The sequence below is a fragment of the Lonchura striata genome, chromosome 7 (genome assembly GCF_046129695.1).
Source record: "Lonchura striata isolate bLonStr1 chromosome 7, bLonStr1.mat, whole genome shotgun sequence".
Taxonomy (NCBI): Eukaryota; Metazoa; Chordata; class Aves; order Passeriformes; family Estrildidae; genus Lonchura; species Lonchura striata.
Genome location: NC_134609.1, coordinates 15,780,625 through 15,799,473, shown reverse-complemented (window position 1 = coordinate 15,799,473; position 18,849 = coordinate 15,780,625). Strand labels below are relative to the sequence as shown.

The following is an 18,849-nucleotide window of genomic DNA, read 5'->3' as shown; positions in this document are numbered from 1 at the left end:
TCTTTGTTAATGGCTGAATTAGCTGTAGTCAGTGTGAGGGCTCAGTCCTCACTGAGATTGGCTCCATGTCCATGGGCAGAAGGACTTGTTCCATGTCCTTGGGCAGCTGGGCTATAAACTAAGTAGAATCCTCCTACATGAGGATAAACCTGTTCAGCCAATTAACTCACAAGTGTCTTCTCAAGAAGAACTTGAGTTTCATCATGGGCTGATGAGCATTTAGAAGAGCACCAGATAAGAGGGATGTGTTCTTGGGAACACCACTGCATAGTATGATGCCTTTGACTACTGGGGAAGGAAAAGAGTGAAACAACAGGATGCTGGTGATGGCACAGTAACAGTTCTGCTTTACATACAAAGTAAAGAACATGATTTGGGATAGTGGGAAAGGTAGTTTGCTAATTTCTCAGTGAAAAGCATTATAACTTGACTTCTCTGATATCTCTGACAATAACTATCATCAAATCATAAATTGATCACTCAGAAGGACTTCTGCAACATAATGTCTCATCCCTTCTCATGTCCCAAGGTAGGATCAACAGTCCTCATGATGTGTCCAATGCTGTTTGCTCAACCTGCTTTTCCTGATTGTCCAGAAAATTCAACTCCCTGCCTCCCCTATGATGTCCCAGGTTGTAAGATAGCTGTACTCCTTTTTGCAAACTCCTTTCTAGGTGACTTTATGGAATGCTCTGCCTACTCTCAGGTATCATGCTATTGCATTTAGCATGGAAAGGATTGAAAACTTATAAAACAGGCCTCATGTCCTCATACATTTTCCCTACAAGCAGTGAGTTAGTTGAAAAATTGACTCTCTGAAGGGTATTTGTCTCTAGGAATTTGTATTTGATGGAAGGAATGTCCTTGCCTGGAGGGGAACTGTTTTGTTTGGATCAAAATCTAGCTACATTTGTGAAACAGAAGGAAACAGGACAGCCTTCAGCAGTGGGCTCAGATGAAAAAGGCCTGTTGTTTCTCTTGGAAGGGAAAGGTGCAGAAGTGGTAACAGCCATGGTTAGTTTGTTTGCCTAATGAACCATTACTCAGAGTGGGACACTGGTCCTTTGGTCTTACAGTGTCACCAGTGAACTGTCCCAGTGCAACATCTGCACTGTCCTGGCTAGAATCCCAGACTTGGCCCACATTAACATTTTAATAAAAAGGAGAATGAGGGTGTCAGGCTGAAAGGAAACCCCAAAATGCACTGTGTTTCTTTTCACAGTGGAACTAATGGAACTTTGTTTTTGGAGGAGTGGTGACCTATAATGCTGTAACCTAACAACCACAGAGGTAACACTTCAACTGAGTGGTTTTGTGCAGTAACTACCTATTTGAAACAAAATTGGTAGAGTCATAATTACCTCTGGAAATTAATAGGATGAATAATTCTTTAGCATTTTCTTCAAAGCAGCTCTTTCTAGTAGTGGCCAAAGTGCTCTAAATTTATATGGGATGAAGATAATTAATTCTTTCTAGCAATGTTGGTATGCTTCTCATTTTAGTGTTTAAACTCTAAAGAGGGTCCTCAACCTTAACAAAGGTTAGATCATCTCAGCTCTGTGATAGCCAGTAGCTTACATGTGAAACAGCAGGAGGTGTGAAGTTTCCACTGATGTTATTTGGAAATAAATAGTCCCATGGAAGTGCTGCCATTGCCTAAATGATTAAGATTGACTCAAAAAGGATTTATCTTTCTCAGGGTGGGTCTTGAAGCCAAGTTTCCCAGCTTCCACGTGCATGCTTGAACCATGGCTACTGTTTTCTGTTTGTGTACCCTGTGTCCCCTGCTCTTCCCCATGGAATCAGGGAGCATTCCTGTTTCAAACAAAGACAAACTATCTACTTTTCAGGAGTGAATTGTGTAGGTTTTTTTTTTTGTTTGTTTGTTGGTTTTTTTTGTGTTAATTTACTTTTTTGTTTAATAATTTTGCTTAATAATAAAATTATACAATTCCACAACTGGTAGAGTAAGATTTTGATCACATTATGCTTTTAAATAACTGCAGCCCAATAAACTGAGCAATAATCTGAAGAATGGAAAACATCACAGAATGTATCCAGAGAAAGGAAGTGCTTTCATTACTGTTACAGTCTAGAGAAGAGTAGGCTGGAAGCAAAACCTGTCTTCTCTTAGCAAAGTATAGTTATTCCAGAATTGAAAATGTATCAATTGAAAAAGTATTACAGATCCACAAGGTTTCCAGAAAATGAAGTGAAGTGCATGAAGTGCATGAAGTGCACTATCAGGATGCAAAAGGCATTGGAGTGACATGTAGTGTGCAGGAGGAACCCTTTCCCTGGCTCCAGATGTAACAGATGGGTGTTTTTGTGCCCAGTGAATTTAAGTGTTGTTGAATGAGTTGGGAAAGGCTTCTGGTTGTGGGTTAAGGATACTTCTGCATCAGGTCAATAATTTCATTATACACATGTAAAGGTGCATCCAATCCCCAGATGAAATCCAGGTGTGCCCATTCAGGAATCTTCTTGTGATAGCTAAGATTCTTGATTTTAGACAATAAAATGGCTGCATCCTTGGGATCTGCCAGCAGGTCTTGTCCCCCGGTCCATACTGCGGTTGGTACAGTCATCTCTTCTACGTTGTAGAGAGGAGGAATAGTCTGGAAAACAGCACAGGAATGAGTGTCCAGGAGAGCACAGCAACTTTAAACATTCATTTGGGGCTTTTTCTGTCACTGCTCGAAGTAGAGGTGTCTAAACCACAGAGGAAGGAAGTCTCCTTGTTTGCTTTTTCTATCTGTGCTCACAGGGATTACTCAACTGATAGCGCAGCCAAAAGTAAAGCACCTCTTGAGCTGACAAAGAGTTATTGTTGGGTCTTTGCCCTCTCAAGTGGGAATCTTAGGGGAGGAATTTGAAACTAGACTGAGATGTCAGGATGCCTCTGGATAAACCCCCATCATGGTCCTTTTGAAGTTCTGTTCAGTCCCAGAAGATGTGAGCTAGAGAGAAAAAATGACATGCGACAAGGATGAAAAGGATCATAGAATGGCTTCTGTAGGAGGAGAGGGAAAGCAGCTTAGGACTCCTGTGTTTGGAAAAGAGGCACCAGAGCAAGGACAGGAGACACGTTTATACAACCACAAATGGAATGAAGAAAGAGCACTGCAAGTAATTATCCCAAACACAAAACCTAGAAGACATCCCGTGACTTTCCAGGAGCAAGCAAATTCAAGGCAAACCAAAGGAAGCTGCATTTTATGCAAGTCATCATTGAAACATGTAACTTGTAATGGCAGGCTGCTTTGGAGACCTAAAGGGTAGGAGGGTCAAGGATGTTGAATAGAAAAGGTGTTCCTCAGGGTCTGCTTGAGGACAAAGTCCTTTTGACTCTGGCTGCCAGAATCTAGGGGTGGCTGTTAGTTTTCCAGTTTTCCTATTCCTAATGTTGTCATCTGTTTCAATTACACTAGAAGGCAAGATGTGTTTGCTATTTTCTGTGTACTCTTATTTTTCAAAATTATTTTCTATTTTTTCTGCCCTTACTTCTTAGTCCTATTGATCATTTAATTGGAAAATTTTTCTCTTCCTCTTTCTTTCTTTTAAAATGTATTAAATTTATTATTGTCACTAGTGCTTGCATGCTTTCTCTGTTGACTTCCAAACTGAAAAGCAATAATACTTTCGTTTACTTATGTTCTGAAAATGTGTCTCCTACTATGTTCTTGCTCTCTTCCTGTGTGTTTCTGTGCTGTCCAAGGTTGCTTCACCAAGACATACCTGTTGGTATTTTTCCATGTTCTTCTTTGAACTGCCCCAGTCATAAGCTTGGAACTTCCCTGAGCGGGCCTCCTAAGAGGATGAACAAGAGAAGGGTAGTTATAAAGCCAGCATTTGGGAAGTCTGTGTGTTCTTTCCCTGATGAGCCTCTGACTCCAATCTAAAGCCCCAACAGAAGTTCTTCTAAGAGGTATGAAAGAGCCAATAGTAAATTAATTAGAAGTGTCAAAAAGTGAAAAGAGTCAGATGTTTTTGTCATAATGAAAGAAATTCACATCATCTGCAGACAGACCCAAGGATGTCCTCACAGACAATTTGTTCAAGTTTGTAAAACTGCTGTTAACAGCAGTTGTCAGCGAGTTTATCTCAGTGTGACTGTCTTGTCCTATCCTTACAGTCATGGAGCCGACACAGCTCTGTGCGTGGCTCCAGCTTAAGTTTTCTCTTCCCACTCTATTTTGAATACAGAAGTTACCTTTTTTAGTTCTTCCCCTTCTTGGCTCTACCTGCAGCATGGGTGGCTCCTACTCTGAGAGACACCCTCACCAGAATCTTAGTATTGAAATTCTGTTAGCTGATTTAATTGTAATAACAGTAAGGACTACAAAGACTTAGGAGTATTACTTCTGCATGTTTATGCTTGTAGTTTGTGGCTAGATGCTGAATTACATCTGAGTCAATTTGCAGAACTCCCCCTACTCTGCTTTTGTAACCCTTTTTCTTTACAGAAAAAGGTCTAGGTCATGGTTACAAAAGTAATTTATTCAAACCAACTATAGAATGCAATCTCACAGCCAAAAATATAATTTTATTTTGACTAAGTGCCTGTGGAGGTGTCACTCAGACATATCTGTGTGTTTGCTTTGCTGAAAAGGGCATGAACACTCCTGCAATTTCTGTGTGCTCACAGCTGCTTCCAGTGCTGCTCCAGAGCCCGTGGTGCTGCCAGCAAACCTCAGATCCTCAGAGTGTGAGCCCAAAAACAGAAAGGCAGCTCCCATCAGCACTGCTGCTGAAGAGGTACTATGGCAGTACCTTGTAGGAAAGGGACATAAACAGTCTACTAAATAAAGTATTTATTATCTACGTTTCTACTGCTGTTCAGACACTGACAGCCTTGAAAGGGAGAGAAGAAACTACAAGGATTTTAATAGTAAAACATGACAATTTATCTAGCAGCCCAAATCGTGCTCATTTCTTGACACCTCATTGGAAACATGACTAATTAAGGGTAGACGCGCTACAAACTGTGGACATAATTTATAAAAGGTACTCGATACACAATAAGAAGAGTGATGTGTACACCTGCACACACAGCCTACATATTTTTACTCAAATGCAGCTCTTCATTGCTGGCTTCAAGTGCAGCTGTATCACATAGAGCACTTCTATCCTGCTGGCAAAAGAAGGAGCAATGAAAAATGAAAACTGAGTTTTCAGTTGCAATTCACAAGTTGCATGTGTTTCCAAGAAGTTGGCAATGGCTTCACAGCTGGTTATCTCTTACCTCTCTAATCAGCTCAAGGTGAGTACCTATCTTATCTTTCAGGGGATTGCTCATACCTGGCTCCAGTGGACTATGTTCTGCACAGAAGTTCCAGCAGAGGTTTGGGCAATATACACGTTGATTCGATTCTGAAAGAGAATATTCAGTGAGCATTCTCTTTTTCCCTTCTATGCAGATGTGCATCAAAAGATGGACACTGCTAGGGCAGTGTCATGTGTCAATTAAACCAACAGAAATTGGAGTGGCATGATTGGAGACTGCCTCAGACTCCCTCAGATTTACTTCACATGTGGCAGTATGTCAGATTAGGAGTAGCATTGAAAGAGCATTCCCCAACCAGAGCATTTTCCAGGTTGACAAATAATCTAAAAGAATCTACAGGTGAGAAAGAATGAATAGAAACCCAATCTGTGTGGTGTTTTTCAGAATTCTGTATCAGATTCTGTGTGAGAGGATCACTGTTGGACAGAACATCAAAGAGAAATGCAATTTGCCGATGAATGCATGAATATTTGAAATAAAACACATCCTAGTACTGCAGGGGTTTCCTAGCAAGCTGCTGTGTCATCCTTCCTCAGTAAACACTTTCTGAGGCATTTTTTGAAAAATGTTAGAGCAAAACTTTGACTCCAAGATGATCTGTCCTACAGCTGGACATAGCATGAGGTGCCCAGGTGCATCCTAATACTCTCCTACCCTGACTGTCCAAGGCTTGGAAACTAGGACAAGGAGGAATATGTGTGTTCCTTTCTGTGTTGCAAAGTGAAAATATGAAGCAGGTAGACTTTTCATTTATTTTTTTTTCAGTGTGTCAGCATGTGAAATATCTCTGATGAGACCAGTAGCCACAGTATGGACCATGATATGGTGCCCTGGATGAGGTCTGTCAGAAGGCAGACTGCAGAATTCTGGGGGGCTCTGAGCAGCTGTCAGCTGCAGAGCTGGTGCCAAATGCTCTTCTGAGGGGAGAGGCAGTGGCTCCCTGCTAGAGATGGGGCAATCAGCAGATGCTGCTGTCCAGTAGTGGGGCCTGTTCCCTGCAGTGCAATACTAACAGAAATTCAGGATTCACACGGCAGGATAGAAGGTGAATTTGAGGAGCATAAGCTTAAATTCCCAGTAGAGCTGATAACAGTTATACATACCACATCAATGTTTTTCAGGTTACAGCCACCCAGATTGAAGAAGACACTTCTACAAAGCCTGGCAAAAGCTCGGTGGCTGCAGACAGGGGCTATTATCCTTGTTAGACACTCGGTCTGGGGAAGGAATTCTTTGTTGCCAAGCATACCCTGTGAAATACAGAGGTAGCAATAATTTAGGAATGTACACACTTCTCCAGCAATTTCAGTGGTTCTTACTCATCTTTTCTCCATTTGTAAGATGATGTTCCCACAAACAAGTGAGAAATTACTTGGTTTTCCATTGCATCAGTCTGCTTGGGTATTGCTCTGAGTTACATCACACTTAATGAAGAGATATGCTACATATTAACTCCAGTTACTAGCTTAAGCTTTTATATCAGTTGTAGCTTTGTCAGGAGGAATCTTGGGAGAAAACCTTTGAGGATCTGCATCTTTGTACCTCTCTGGGTAACCTGTCCCTGTGCTGTGCCATTTCCTTGGACTGAAAGTTTTTCTTATTGCCCTGTCTGAGCTCTCGAAGACCTCACCACAAAGTAAACCTGCCCACATGCAAATCAGGCTACTTCACAAAGCCCTGTACTTTCTGTTTATCCATTTTAAGAGCTGAACAAACAAGTACATAGTTAAACAGTGGAAACCAAGATATCACACACCTTGAGCATTTTCTCAGGAAGGTAGAGAAGTTTTGTTGCTGGGCCTTTAGCATACTTAATAGCAGTGACAGGTGCCAATGCAAAGTAGAATTTGATTTTTTGAGCCAGCTCTGGCATTGTTGAAAATGCAATGAAAGCTGAAAAAAAAAAAAAATTGAACGCCCATATTTTTACAATAGACTGTTTTCAGTATTAATATATATTCTGCACTTTCAATTTATAATCAGCCTTGTTAGTTTTTCAGAGACTATGATCCAGTTTAGATTTGTATGAAATCCCTCCTCTCCGTAAGTTACCAGCTTGGAGTTCTCCCCTATTCAGAGAAACTTCTTTCTATATTTTGCAGCTTTTTTCCAGACTTGATTAAACATAGGTGTACATTTCTGATGTACATTCAAGTATTTCTTATACTATTGGGACGAAAAGTAATTTTTCTTCCCATCAATCCAATTTTGTATTTTCTTTTTTCATGTGTACATCTGGTCCAAACTGGCCAGCTTCTCTTTCTGTACTCTCATCTTCCTGTTTTGTTTATTTTGGTAAATTTACCAGCTGCTATGGGACCCACCCTTGCATCTTGGATAGAAACAATTTTCATGGCCCACGCACAACATTTTCCAGTGTAATTCTTATAAATCTTGACAGATTTCCAGCAGCAGTGTATCTGATCCATTATGCTTCATTGTCTTTGTAATAAATTTTAAATGTCTACATGTTGACAATTGCTTATACTAAGACATTATTTCACAACAACAAAGAGTTAATGAAAAAAAACTTGAAGTACCTCCAGTAACTCAGTATCTTAAATCACATTTTACTCCTGTTTTCTGGAAGAATTCCTCTCTTGTGTGTAACTTACCAATGGTAGTACCTTGTGAATAGCCAATATAGTACAACTTCTCCTGTCCTGTTTTCTCCAAAATGAAATTTATTGCTGCTGGAAGATCAAACTTTGCCATCTCATCAAAACTGCAGGCAGGAGATTGAAAGAGAGTTTACATTGAATTCACATTTTTATTAATAACTTGTCAGCAAAGAAACAATCTGACCAATTTAGTGAATCATTCAATTGTTCTAAGTTCTTTGGTTTTTTTGGCACTGGAAAGGGAAGATACTACTCAAGACTTTTTTTGAATTATTGTATTTCACAGACTGATGTTTCTAAGTAGCTGCCAAAACTGTCTCCAGGACTGAGGAACAGCTTGGAGATGGCCTGTGCAGGTTCCTCTGAGTCGTTCTGCTGCTTTGCCTCTAGTTTGAAGAACCTGTTCAAGCAGTAATTAAAGTAATTACTATTAGAGTTCACATGCTTTTATAGGGGTACCTCAGCAAAAGCAAATGTAAAGAATGCTTATTAAAAGGTAGCATATGTAAATCCCTGTAAATAAGTATGTAAGGATATCCCCTTCAGTGGTTCTATCTACCTAAAAGCCCAGAATTCATCTTGATCAATGGAATACTTCTGATGTTTTCTTGACCAGCGATTCCCTCTGCTATTTCCCATCCAGACATCAAATCCAGCATCAGCTAACAGGAAGCCCAAGCTGCTGTTGGGCAGATTTGTGACCCAGTTACGAGCATCTCCCAATAATCCATGCTGGAGAAACACAGCAGGTCTTGAAGCTGAAAAATAAAGCAAAACCAAAACAGTTTATAATTGTTTTTATCTTTTCATTTCCTGGTTGTTCAGAGACATTATTGTCTCATATTCAATACTAGGATTTCTTCCTGAATCAACAAATCATAAGAAAAAAAACCCTCTTTCTGTAAGAGACAACTTCTAAGCTTCTGAAAGAATTTATGGAAAGATCTGCCTGACATCACAGCAAACTAACTTGGCACCCTCTGGCCATTGTTTGTAGAGCTCAGACACATCAGCTTGAGATTCTCAACACTGATAGAGAGATGAAGGTGTGGGACAGTTTTCAGAGATTTCCTTCACCCAAAATATGAATCAGACACTGATATGAACAAGGTGTAAACAAAAGCAAAGCAAAATTAGAAGCTGGAAAAGCTTTTGCAAAACAGGCTGATTAGGCAACCTTTATCCTATTTTAAATTTTTAAAAAGGTTTTACTCATCAACTCTTACTAGAAAGCATATGCTTCGTACTATCATGGATTTTTATTATAAATAGGTGCTTGACATTAATTTTGTAGATCTTGCAGGTTGTTCAGGGCAGCCAGAACTCTTTGCTAAAATTTCAGTTATGTATACATGAGTGTATACATGAAAGTATACATGTATTTGGTAGATGTTTTAAAAATACAAGTTTTGAGAATATATCCTATCTATGATGGTGCTGTATTATATTAACTAACTGTACCTGGGCTTCCTTGATTCTGAGTACCATAAGGGATTCTGTTAATGGTAATGGTATAACCATCTTCTGTCATCACTTCATACTCCTCGCTGGGGTACCCTTTGTAAGTAATGAGCTCATTCTAGAAGAGAAGGTACAAATGCATTTGCTTGCACAAGTCCATTTCATATAAGATAGTCACAATGAAGAAATGTTAGAAAGCAGATACAGCTGGGGATTTAACCTACATGCATTAATCATCTAAATGTATGTAACCCTAAAACAACAACAAATTTACTCTTTTCTTTATATTATATCTAGGGGTTTACTACCCAGTTAAAACATGTAATTTAAAACCTGTATTACACTCCTGCCATGCAATCATCACAAGCCCTTGCATTCTGGAGATACAAGAATCCCTATAAGCTCCTAGCAGGACTTTATGAGCTGAGAGGAGGTGTGTGGCTGAGACGAGGAGCTGTCTGGGTGCAATGCTTCTGATTTGCTCTGATACAGCCTGGAACCAGCTTATTTAAACTACCTTCAGAGAAATCCAGACAGCTTCACAACTACAGTGTGGTGAACAGCATAGAGGCAGTGAGCACTGCTGAAAAGCTGACTACATTATGGGAAAAAAAAAAGATCAGGCATTTGCATAGTTTCAAGGGAAACTAGCACAGCCCATCTTAAGTTCTGAAGTAAATATTACTTTTGACCTGTAACAAACACTCCATCTGTTTTGTTACAAAAGTGTATTGGTTTTTATAACTCATTCTCAGAGAATTACTCAATGTATTTTGCCATGCAGGATTTTAACAAACAATGAAATTCCTATGCAAGCTTGCTTGGCAAGAGGTGTTTTTCTGACAAGCTGGCCATTTCTGGTCTCTGCGGGTCACCACTAGTTGTTTACAGACTTCATTGCTGATGAAATTCTGACATTCCAGATAGTCATTCTTTCAGATAGGCAGGTAGTGCCAGCAATGGCAAGCTGGTAACTGATATTTAAAAGGAAAACAAGTCTGGAGATTTACTATTTTCTTTAATTTCTACCAGAGAGAAGATGGGCTGTTACACATGCAGGCAAAAGATAATATAATAGAAAGAAGTAGTATATACAAGAGAGGATAGGTTAAGCAAAGGCAGCTAATTTACCCTGTTATTCCTAACGCTTAGAAACCCCTCTGCTGTAAGTCATGCATACCATCCATCTCAGGTCACTCCATCAACCAACTTACAATACTCATAAAGGCTTCAGGATCCATAGCTCTTTTCATTCTTCTCAGTTCTTCTGAATAAATAACTCCCTGAAACAAATATATCACAGCAACAAAAAGCCATATCTTCTCCCTGAAAAATCCAATATATTAATCTGTCAGTAGTTCTCCTCTGCACTTGCAATCCAGACAGGTTCTGGACTTTTCTGATGAGGACAGTACTGTCTAATAATGAATGGAGCTAGTCTGGTACTCCCTACTTGTTAATTAAATGGAACAAATCTGACTTCAAACACCTATCTGAGGGCATTGGGCAACAATCTGGACTTTCTGCTCAGGTTTGGGCTAGGATGTTGCTCTGAATCAAGGCAAAAGTACCAATGTATCCAAGAAAATGAATAAAGCTTCTGGAGAATGAATTCTATCCATTTGTCCAAGCAGTAGGTCACTTGCATTACCATACCATGCACCTGTAGGTGCATTAGGAAACATTTCTGGCTACCTCTGTGTTATTGGGTAACTTGTAAGTAAATCAATTATTGTCACAGTGAAGATTTCAAAGTGGAAATAACCAAGCTGTTGGATAGTTAGTGGAAAAAAAAAATTAAAATAAAAAAATTAAAATATTTATAATTTAATTAAAAACTTAGGAATGTAAACAAAGCAGTTCTTTATATTTGCACAATTTTTACAAATCTGCTTAATGACAAAATTTATCCACTCCATAGGATGAGGATGGATAAAGGAAAAGAACATTTAGCTAAATGTAATTGCTAGGTAGAGACTGAGTGCAGGGATCAGGATCCAGTTTTGTTAAGGGAGAAAGGAACAAAAAAAAAAATCCTGAGAGGTAGTTGTCCTGCTTAGAGACACACATAGCTGCTCCACTGTCTGTGAAGACCTACGTACTCTTGGCTCAAAGAAAATGCAGTGTTTGTATCAGCATCTTATCTACACTATATAACCCCCCAGAGGCCACACCTAAACATCTGTTGTCCCAGTGATAGATCTTTCAGTCAGACTGATTAAGCCAAAAAAATCTATTGCATTTATTGTTTTCCTATTCAAGAAGACTTTTAAACCATTTTTTCTCAAAATAATATGAATAGCATTATTTTTCTTCTCACAGAACAACAGTTTATACACTTACTTCCTAGCACTGCATTCTGGTACAATCTGTGTGTTGAAAATGTGTAGCTCCTTTTGTAGAAAAAGGGACTTTTAGAAACCTTTGTTTTACTGAGCTGGCACCCTTTGTTTTGGTTTAAAGTCACCACTTTCTGATTCTCTCACTTGCCATCTTCCCATACCCCTTCAGCTACCCCAGAGTTACCTAAATTCAGGCTAGGTGAGCCAGACCTGAATCTCTTTAGGCAAAAGGAATATTGCAATAAATAGCCATACTTTCACCTATTTACAAGCAAAACAACACAATGAAATACATTTGTTCCCAAATAGTAAAGCAACTCCTCAAGCCCAGGTTTCATATAATCTTTTGCAGCTCCCATGAAGCCTTCACCAGTTTTGGATCATAGATAAATCAAAGCATTACTGACCTTGTGCCCAAAGTCATGTGTCTGGCTGAGCAGCTGTGGCTGCAGAAGAATGAAAACTCAATTCCTTGCTGTTTGGAAGAGGTGCTGGCAGTGAAAGGATGGTCATGCACTGTTTTTTTCCCCAATCATGCAGCAACTCGACAATAAGCCTCTGTTTCTTTCCCACTACTCATTCCTTCTACTATCGCTTCAGCTTTTGCCTGATGCAGAACCAGAGAGGGTTGACTCCTTTTATTCTCAAACCTCATGCTTTTCAGCTCCTTAGCCACCACAGCTATAACAAGGCTCTTCTACTATCACAGATTGCTGGATTTTTAAGGAGAATACCAGCCTCTGTAGAGTGGCAGAGCAGGATCAGGAATTTTGAAAACAAATTTATTCATAGATATACCTTATCATATCTAATGAAATTGTCAATAGAACTGCAACAATTTTCTCTTTTACTAACAACCTACCAATTCCAGCTTCTCATGATATCTGGAAAGGAAGAAAGGAACTCTGATTCCTCTACAGATGTTATTGTACATAGTTTTGTTTTATTTTTTAATGCTTTGGTTGCTGTTCCATAATTCTATGTAGTTGCTGGAGTGGTTTCAGGAGATTTTCCTCCATTTATATTTCACCTCTTAAATGGCCATAGAATTGAATGGATAGTCCCTAAATGAATATTTATGAAACTAGAAGGTTTTTCTGTAATCTGTATAGTCTCAGAAAACATTGCTGAGATGGGCACACGTGTGTCAGTGGTCTCAAGCGTACTCTGAGTGGCCAGAATTGTTCAGCAGTGGAAATTAGGTAGGCCTGAACAAGGAGTCCAGACAGGTCCTTTTTAAGGCATTCAGGACAGTGACCTTTTCAAATCTCTTCTTTTTGTGGAGGACAAGCCCTGTGCAGCTGTGTTGTTCAACCATGAGTGATGTCCTCCCTACAACAATACAAGCTTTGCAGAAGTATGAGTGGGGATCTTTTCTTTTTTTCCACTTGTGTACCCTAGTATAAAGCTGGTGGGTTTTTCATTCTGCATGTTCCAAGTATTTTTAAATCTTGAAACTAATTATTCTTTCTTGTTCAGTTCCCAATTTTTATTCCTCCAAAAATTTTTTCTGCCTCACAAATACTGTCCATATAGAACAGATCATCTTAAACACTGAGATGAACATTGACCAAGGTTTTGAGCAGGATTTGATATTTCTATTTATGTTATAGCTTGCATGCTTTCTTCTTGCAGTACTGCCTCTGGTTGTACTGATCAGAAATATTCAATATATCCTCAGAAGTCATTTTCTTTAGTATTTACAGATCAGAAAGAATTATTAAAGAAAATCTCAGAAGCCCTGTTCCTACAAAACTTGTTACCAGGCTTCCAAAGAGAAATAGAAACATCTGAGTTCAGTTTCTGGCAGTAAATTAGGAGAGGAAATGATTTTCAAAGAGCTAGTTTAGAACATAGAGTGCTTTCAAATATTGATTCTACACACGGGATGGGATGTTTTAGAATCTTCTCATTATTTCCTTTATATACTCCAAGTTCTTTCATCTTTCCTGTAACAAAAGCAGGTTTCATCTTTTTTAAAGTCTCAGTGTCTTTTGAAGCTCGACAAGAATTTCATGAGTGAGCTGTTTAAATGTGCACTTGCCTTTGAGTACCTCATGTTATTCTAAGTCATTAAGATGTGCTATTAACTCACTGTGAACAAAGCCAGCTTCATTCTTCAGTGCAAAACAATGCTCCAATAACAAAAAACTCCCTAAAACATTGCATACACATGGCATAATACCATAGATAGCAAATGACTGGATAAAGTCATTGCAGGCAGTATGTGTTTCAAATGAGTGTTTGAGATGGGAAAAGAAGGTGAACGAGGGTTGGGCTGATTTTTTAAAACCAGACATGCACACTCTGTAAATTTTCAGGTTTCAGTGGAAGTTACTCACACTATAATCAGGTATGGAATTCAGTGGAAATGCTTAAAGGTTGAGATGTTGCTGTCAGAGTTGTGGCTGCATCTTCACAGGTGTGCTCATATGTAAATGACTTTAAACTGGTCAGTCTAGGTGCCCTTATATAAATAAGTGTCTTTATATAAATTGTTTTCTACATGCTCAGTTTATGAAGCCTCAACTCTTTCCAGGGCTTTATATGGATAAAACTTCCATCAATGTACAGAATATAATCCCTAGAATTTTTGTGTTTTCTGTAAACTCTTTGCTCTCCCCATTCTCTCCTGCTGCAGGAATTGGACCTGGCTCTGGAAATTACTTAGGAATGGAAGATATTTTTATACAGCTGAATATAGCAGTTCATCATGGATCAAATATGTCCTTTTGGCTTCTTCATGCAGCTAGTGAACGTAGTTATCAGAAATGTTTGGCTATTTTAAGTATGTTGAGGAGGGCCTTTAAGGAGAGGTATGCTTTATTGAGAGACAGACTTGTTTTTGTGGAAGTTGCCATCCAGGAGTCTCCAAGGGAACACATAGCAGCAAAACCAGAAGGATCCCCTTGTGCACTCATATGGCTTTAAAAACATTTCATGTCATAATGGTGTAAACAGTTGCTTCCTGAGAGTGAGAAAAACACTGAGAACTAAGCACAGGGTCTAATAGTGTGCCCTCCATAGAATCCCTGGGATAATACCTGGCTCTCACAGCATACAATAACTGCCCTCAGCCACCCACCCCATGCTGTTGCCTCAGCTGGAGCACTGTTTGCTCCCAGCACAGGCACATTTTGGGTATGAAAGAAGACCCTCCCTATTCAGCAATGGACTCTACACCTCCAAGATCAAAGGAACTGCTCTCAGGGGAGTCCATACACACACACAGGTGCAGATGTGTAAAGCACTAACGAGAACAGGCACTGCCTGGGTGAGAGATTCTTCTCAGCTCTGTCAGGCCTGCAAAAATATTTCTGGTGCTCATCACCAAGGTCAATGGATTTGCCTGGGGATTACCAGCAACTGGGCTGAGTGGCACAGTATTTTTAAGTTATAACTGTGCTGGCACTTAGATAATTATGAATGTTTCCTGTCACAAAGGTAAACTAAGAAGTGTAAAAAGGAAGAGCTCACGAGGGACAGAGAGGGCTGCATGCCTGGCTGTGCTGCTCACAGTGCTGTTGCCTTGTCTGGAAATGTCCCAGGCAGTGTTGCCCTCCTGCTCAAGTGCCAGTCGCAGCTTCCACAAGAAAAGCTCAGCACCACCCTGTCTGTTAACTTATCCAAGGGAAATACAACTTGCAAAAAGAGCAATTATTTCCACAATACTTTCTGGCTGATGCTAAAGTTTGTGAAATGTCTGCAAGCCAGGACTTCTTCACCTGTGGGGGTGGATGAAGACTGTGTTGCAATTTATGAACTCTGCCTTATTAAAATTGTTTTGCTTCACAATCTGAAGAATTTTTTAAAAATCCTTCTGCTAATTTTGTAGCAATATATAGAGCAGTATCTTTTCACTCCCACAGTCACCATATATAAATTATATCAACTATAATTAGAGAAGAAAGGAATTTACACATGTGCTGACATGTGGAAAGCTGAAAATTACATATGCTTTATTTCTCTTGTACTTGTTGCTAAATGAAGGTCTTGGGAGTGTGAATTGAGATCCTCTGGCAGAAGAACTGGGACCAGTAGGAGCCCTGTGCAGGCCTTGCACTCAGTGTGCAGCAGTCTCCTGCGGAGCATGGGCCATTGAGCACTGGTAAGCACAGACTGAAGAAGTCTCTGGTCAGCTTCATGCTGCCATCAGCAGGACCTACCCAGGTATTTTTAGGGGTCAAAGAGACTGTGGGCAGAGGGGCTTTGGTTTTTCTTAATCCTAAGAATTAAAGTAAGGGGTTTGCTCTGGGAAAGAAGAAAGGTGCTGGAGAGGTTAGAGACAGCATCACTAAACCTCTGTCCTCCATTCAAACTGGGATTTTTTCATACCTGTAGCTGGGTTGAGTGGGGGCTGAGTTAGCAGCATCCCAGAGTGGACTGGGACCCCTGTCTCCCTTCCCATGAACACCTTTCTCCTTGCCTTCTTTCTGCTGGAAACTTCTCATCAAATATTAATTCCATTACTAATCATCCCCATTATGGTTTGTTCATTCTTTTCATGCACTAAAACCAACTTCTCCCTAACTTCACATAGAATCACACAGAATCACTAGGTTGGAAGAGACCTTAAAGGTCATTGAGTCCAACCCATGCCCTAACAACTCAACTAAACCATGGCACCGAGTGCCACATCCAGTCTTTTTTTTAAATACATCCAGGGATGGTGACTCCACCATCTCCCTGGACAGGCCATTCCAGAACTTTATCACCCTTTCTGTAAAAACTTCTTCCTGATATCCAGCCTATATTTCCCTTGGTGCAGCTTAAGGCTGTGTCCTCTGGTTCTGTCAGCTGCTGCCTGGAAAAAAAGACCAATCCGCACCTGACCCCAGCCACCTTTCAGGAAGTTGTAGAGAGTGACAAGGTCACCTCTGAGTCTCCTTTTCTCCAGGCTAAACACCCCCAGCTTTCTCAGTCATTCCTCACAGGACTTGTGCTCCAAGCCCCTCACCAGCCTCGTTGCCCTTCTCTGGATGCACTCAAGCATCTCAACATCCCCCCAAACTGAGGGGCCCAGAACTGGACACAGCACTCGAGGTGTGCCCTCACCAGTGCTGAGAACAGGGGAAGGATGACCTCCCTGCTCCTGCTGGCCACACTGCTCCTGATACAGGCCAGGATGGCCTTGGCCTTCTTGGCCACCAGGACACACTGCTGGCAACTTCTGCTATGGCAGAGGTAAGATAGTCATAGACTTGTCTTTCCAAATTGTAAAGCACTTACTTTTTTCACTTGTACCTTTATACATATTAAGAATTTATTTTGAAACAGGAAAGGTTTTGCTGATTCATAGATCTGATCCTTTATCTTAAAAAAGTGAAGATACAGTTACCAACACAAACTAATGATTTGATCTGAGCATTAACATTGATTTTCCCACATGAAGTAATCTACTGTAAACAATGAAAAATGAAATATACAGTAATTATAAAATTAAGATGATTACTTTATACTTAGGATGCAGATCATTGTTTTGATCTTTTGTAAGGGAAAAGGAACATGACAAAAGTATTTTAACCTTACTATAGAAATGCACTTTAAATAGCAAAGCTGCTTATCAAATATAGTCTGTGTTTTCAATGCAAGCTTTCCCTTATAAAGACAAAATTTGCCTGCTGACCCCAAAGTGATACTTTCCAAACCAAATGAAAAACCTACATGTTCTATTTTACTTATGTCAACAAAATGTTTCATACTCTTGCTACGTGAAGGAAGTTAACTTCTAAAATGTTAGTACCAACACACAGTTCCACAACATTGCAGAGAGGAACAAATTAAACTTATGGACCTCTTTCAAGCTCTGCTCCACTGAATGTTGCATTAGACACCAAAAGTTTTCATTAAACAAGGGAGTATTCTTTCATTAAGACAAACAATATCAGACAAGGGCATAATTCTTACCATCCCAAAAGAAATCCATCAAGAATCTTGTTGATGATCAGGATGACCTCTTTGCTTTGGAAGCATTTTGTGTAGGGTCTTGAGGCAGAAAGATCCCTTTGCAGAGGGATCCCCTGGAGCAGATAGTAGCAGCCATCTGAAAAGTAGTCAGGTCCCAAGGTCTGTGTAAGAGGACACTGTCCCTCATTGCTAGTGGGACTGTCAATCTGCAGGGGAGAGGCTGCAATGTTAGTAGGAGAACAGGTCTGAAAGCTGGTAATTTCTATTTTCCTTTTGAAAACCAACAGGAAACTTCAGGTCTTCACTGTCCAAAAAGTTGTGATACGGTGCTCCTGGTCTGAACTGGCAGCAGTTCTTCAGAGCAGCACACAGGGGTACCAGCTAAGACTTGGCCTTGGCACCAATTTTAGAGTCTGTACCCCTTGCACTGTGCCCTGTCCCTCAGCTGGCAAGGCTGGGCTGACATCTCCCTGCTGCAGCAATGCCCAGCCAGATCATTCAGCACTGGTTGTACCCACGCTCTTGCTCAGGTCATCCTGACATCTTGACAGTGTCTGGTGTCCGTGTCTAACGACCGGGGCACTGGGCCATCATCACTCTTATTCAATATTCCCAAGTAATTCTGATCTCCAGGGCTTTTGTTCCTTCCTGTGCTTCAGCTGGCACCTCCAATTAGGAGGATTTTGTGCATGAACTGTACCTGCTACTTGTCTGAACAGTGTCTAAGCTGCAGTCTTGATAATCTGGATAAATATTCAAATAAGTATATGGAAATTGTGGCTGAAATCCTTCCCTTTGTGCCTTAAGGGATGTCAGATTTTTTTTCACATAAATCATAAATCATGTTCTAATAATAAATTGTACTGAAAGAGACTTTAGAGAATGGATTACTGGAGATAAAAATGTCTTTTTTTTTTTTTTTTTTTTTTGCCTTGAGAAAAATAAAGTATCTTAAAGAAATATTTAAACAAAATTTTAACAGGGAGGTAACTTCTTACAGTTAACAATTCTGTAAAAATTTTAATTTGATCCTATCAGAATTATTCTTTGTTTAATAAAGAGTTGCCTGAGCACTAGATGAGGCCATCCTGGTTTCCTGTCAGTTGCCTTACAGTTTATTGCAGGCTCCAGTCAAATATTTAGAGTATCTCTTGCTCTTCTTCTTCCTCTTCTAATTTCCTAATCATGCTGCATTCTTTACTGGTCAGGACACTTGCAATCTTTATCTTCT

The 18,849-nt window shown here is 39.9% G+C and overlaps 1 protein-coding gene across 1 annotated transcript; it reads right to left on the bottom strand.

The window, feature by feature from the left end:
• Positions 1 to 1,896: 1,896 nt before the first annotated feature.
• Positions 1,897 to 12,180, bottom strand: LOC110475590 (lipase member M). Its single transcript, XM_021539860.2, has 10 exons — positions 12,119 to 12,180; positions 10,584 to 10,695; positions 9,370 to 9,487; positions 8,468 to 8,666; positions 7,903 to 8,012; positions 7,044 to 7,180; positions 6,391 to 6,537; positions 5,302 to 5,373; positions 3,739 to 3,810; positions 1,897 to 2,618 (listed from the first exon to the last, which is right to left on the bottom strand). Exons 1-10 carry the CDS (start codon positions 12,133 to 12,135, stop codon positions 2,385 to 2,387), a joined length of 1,218 nt encoding a protein of 405 aa, XP_021395535.2. The 5' UTR covers positions 12,136 to 12,180; the 3' UTR covers positions 1,897 to 2,384.
• Positions 12,181 to 18,849: the final 6,669 nt, after the last annotated feature.

What these genes read in the sequence shown, in the direction of transcription:
- LOC110475590 (XM_021539860.2), bottom strand. An exon ending in TCAGAATCAAGGAAGCCCAG is followed by an intron (nt 8,667 to 9,369) that starts GTACAGTTAGTT and finishes TTTATTTTTCAG; the next exon opens with CTTCAAGACCTGCTGTGTTT. An exon ending in ACCTGAAAAACATTGATGTG is followed by an intron (nt 5,374 to 6,390) that starts GTATGTATAACT and finishes ATTCTCTTTCAG; the next exon opens with AATCGAATCAACGTGTATAT.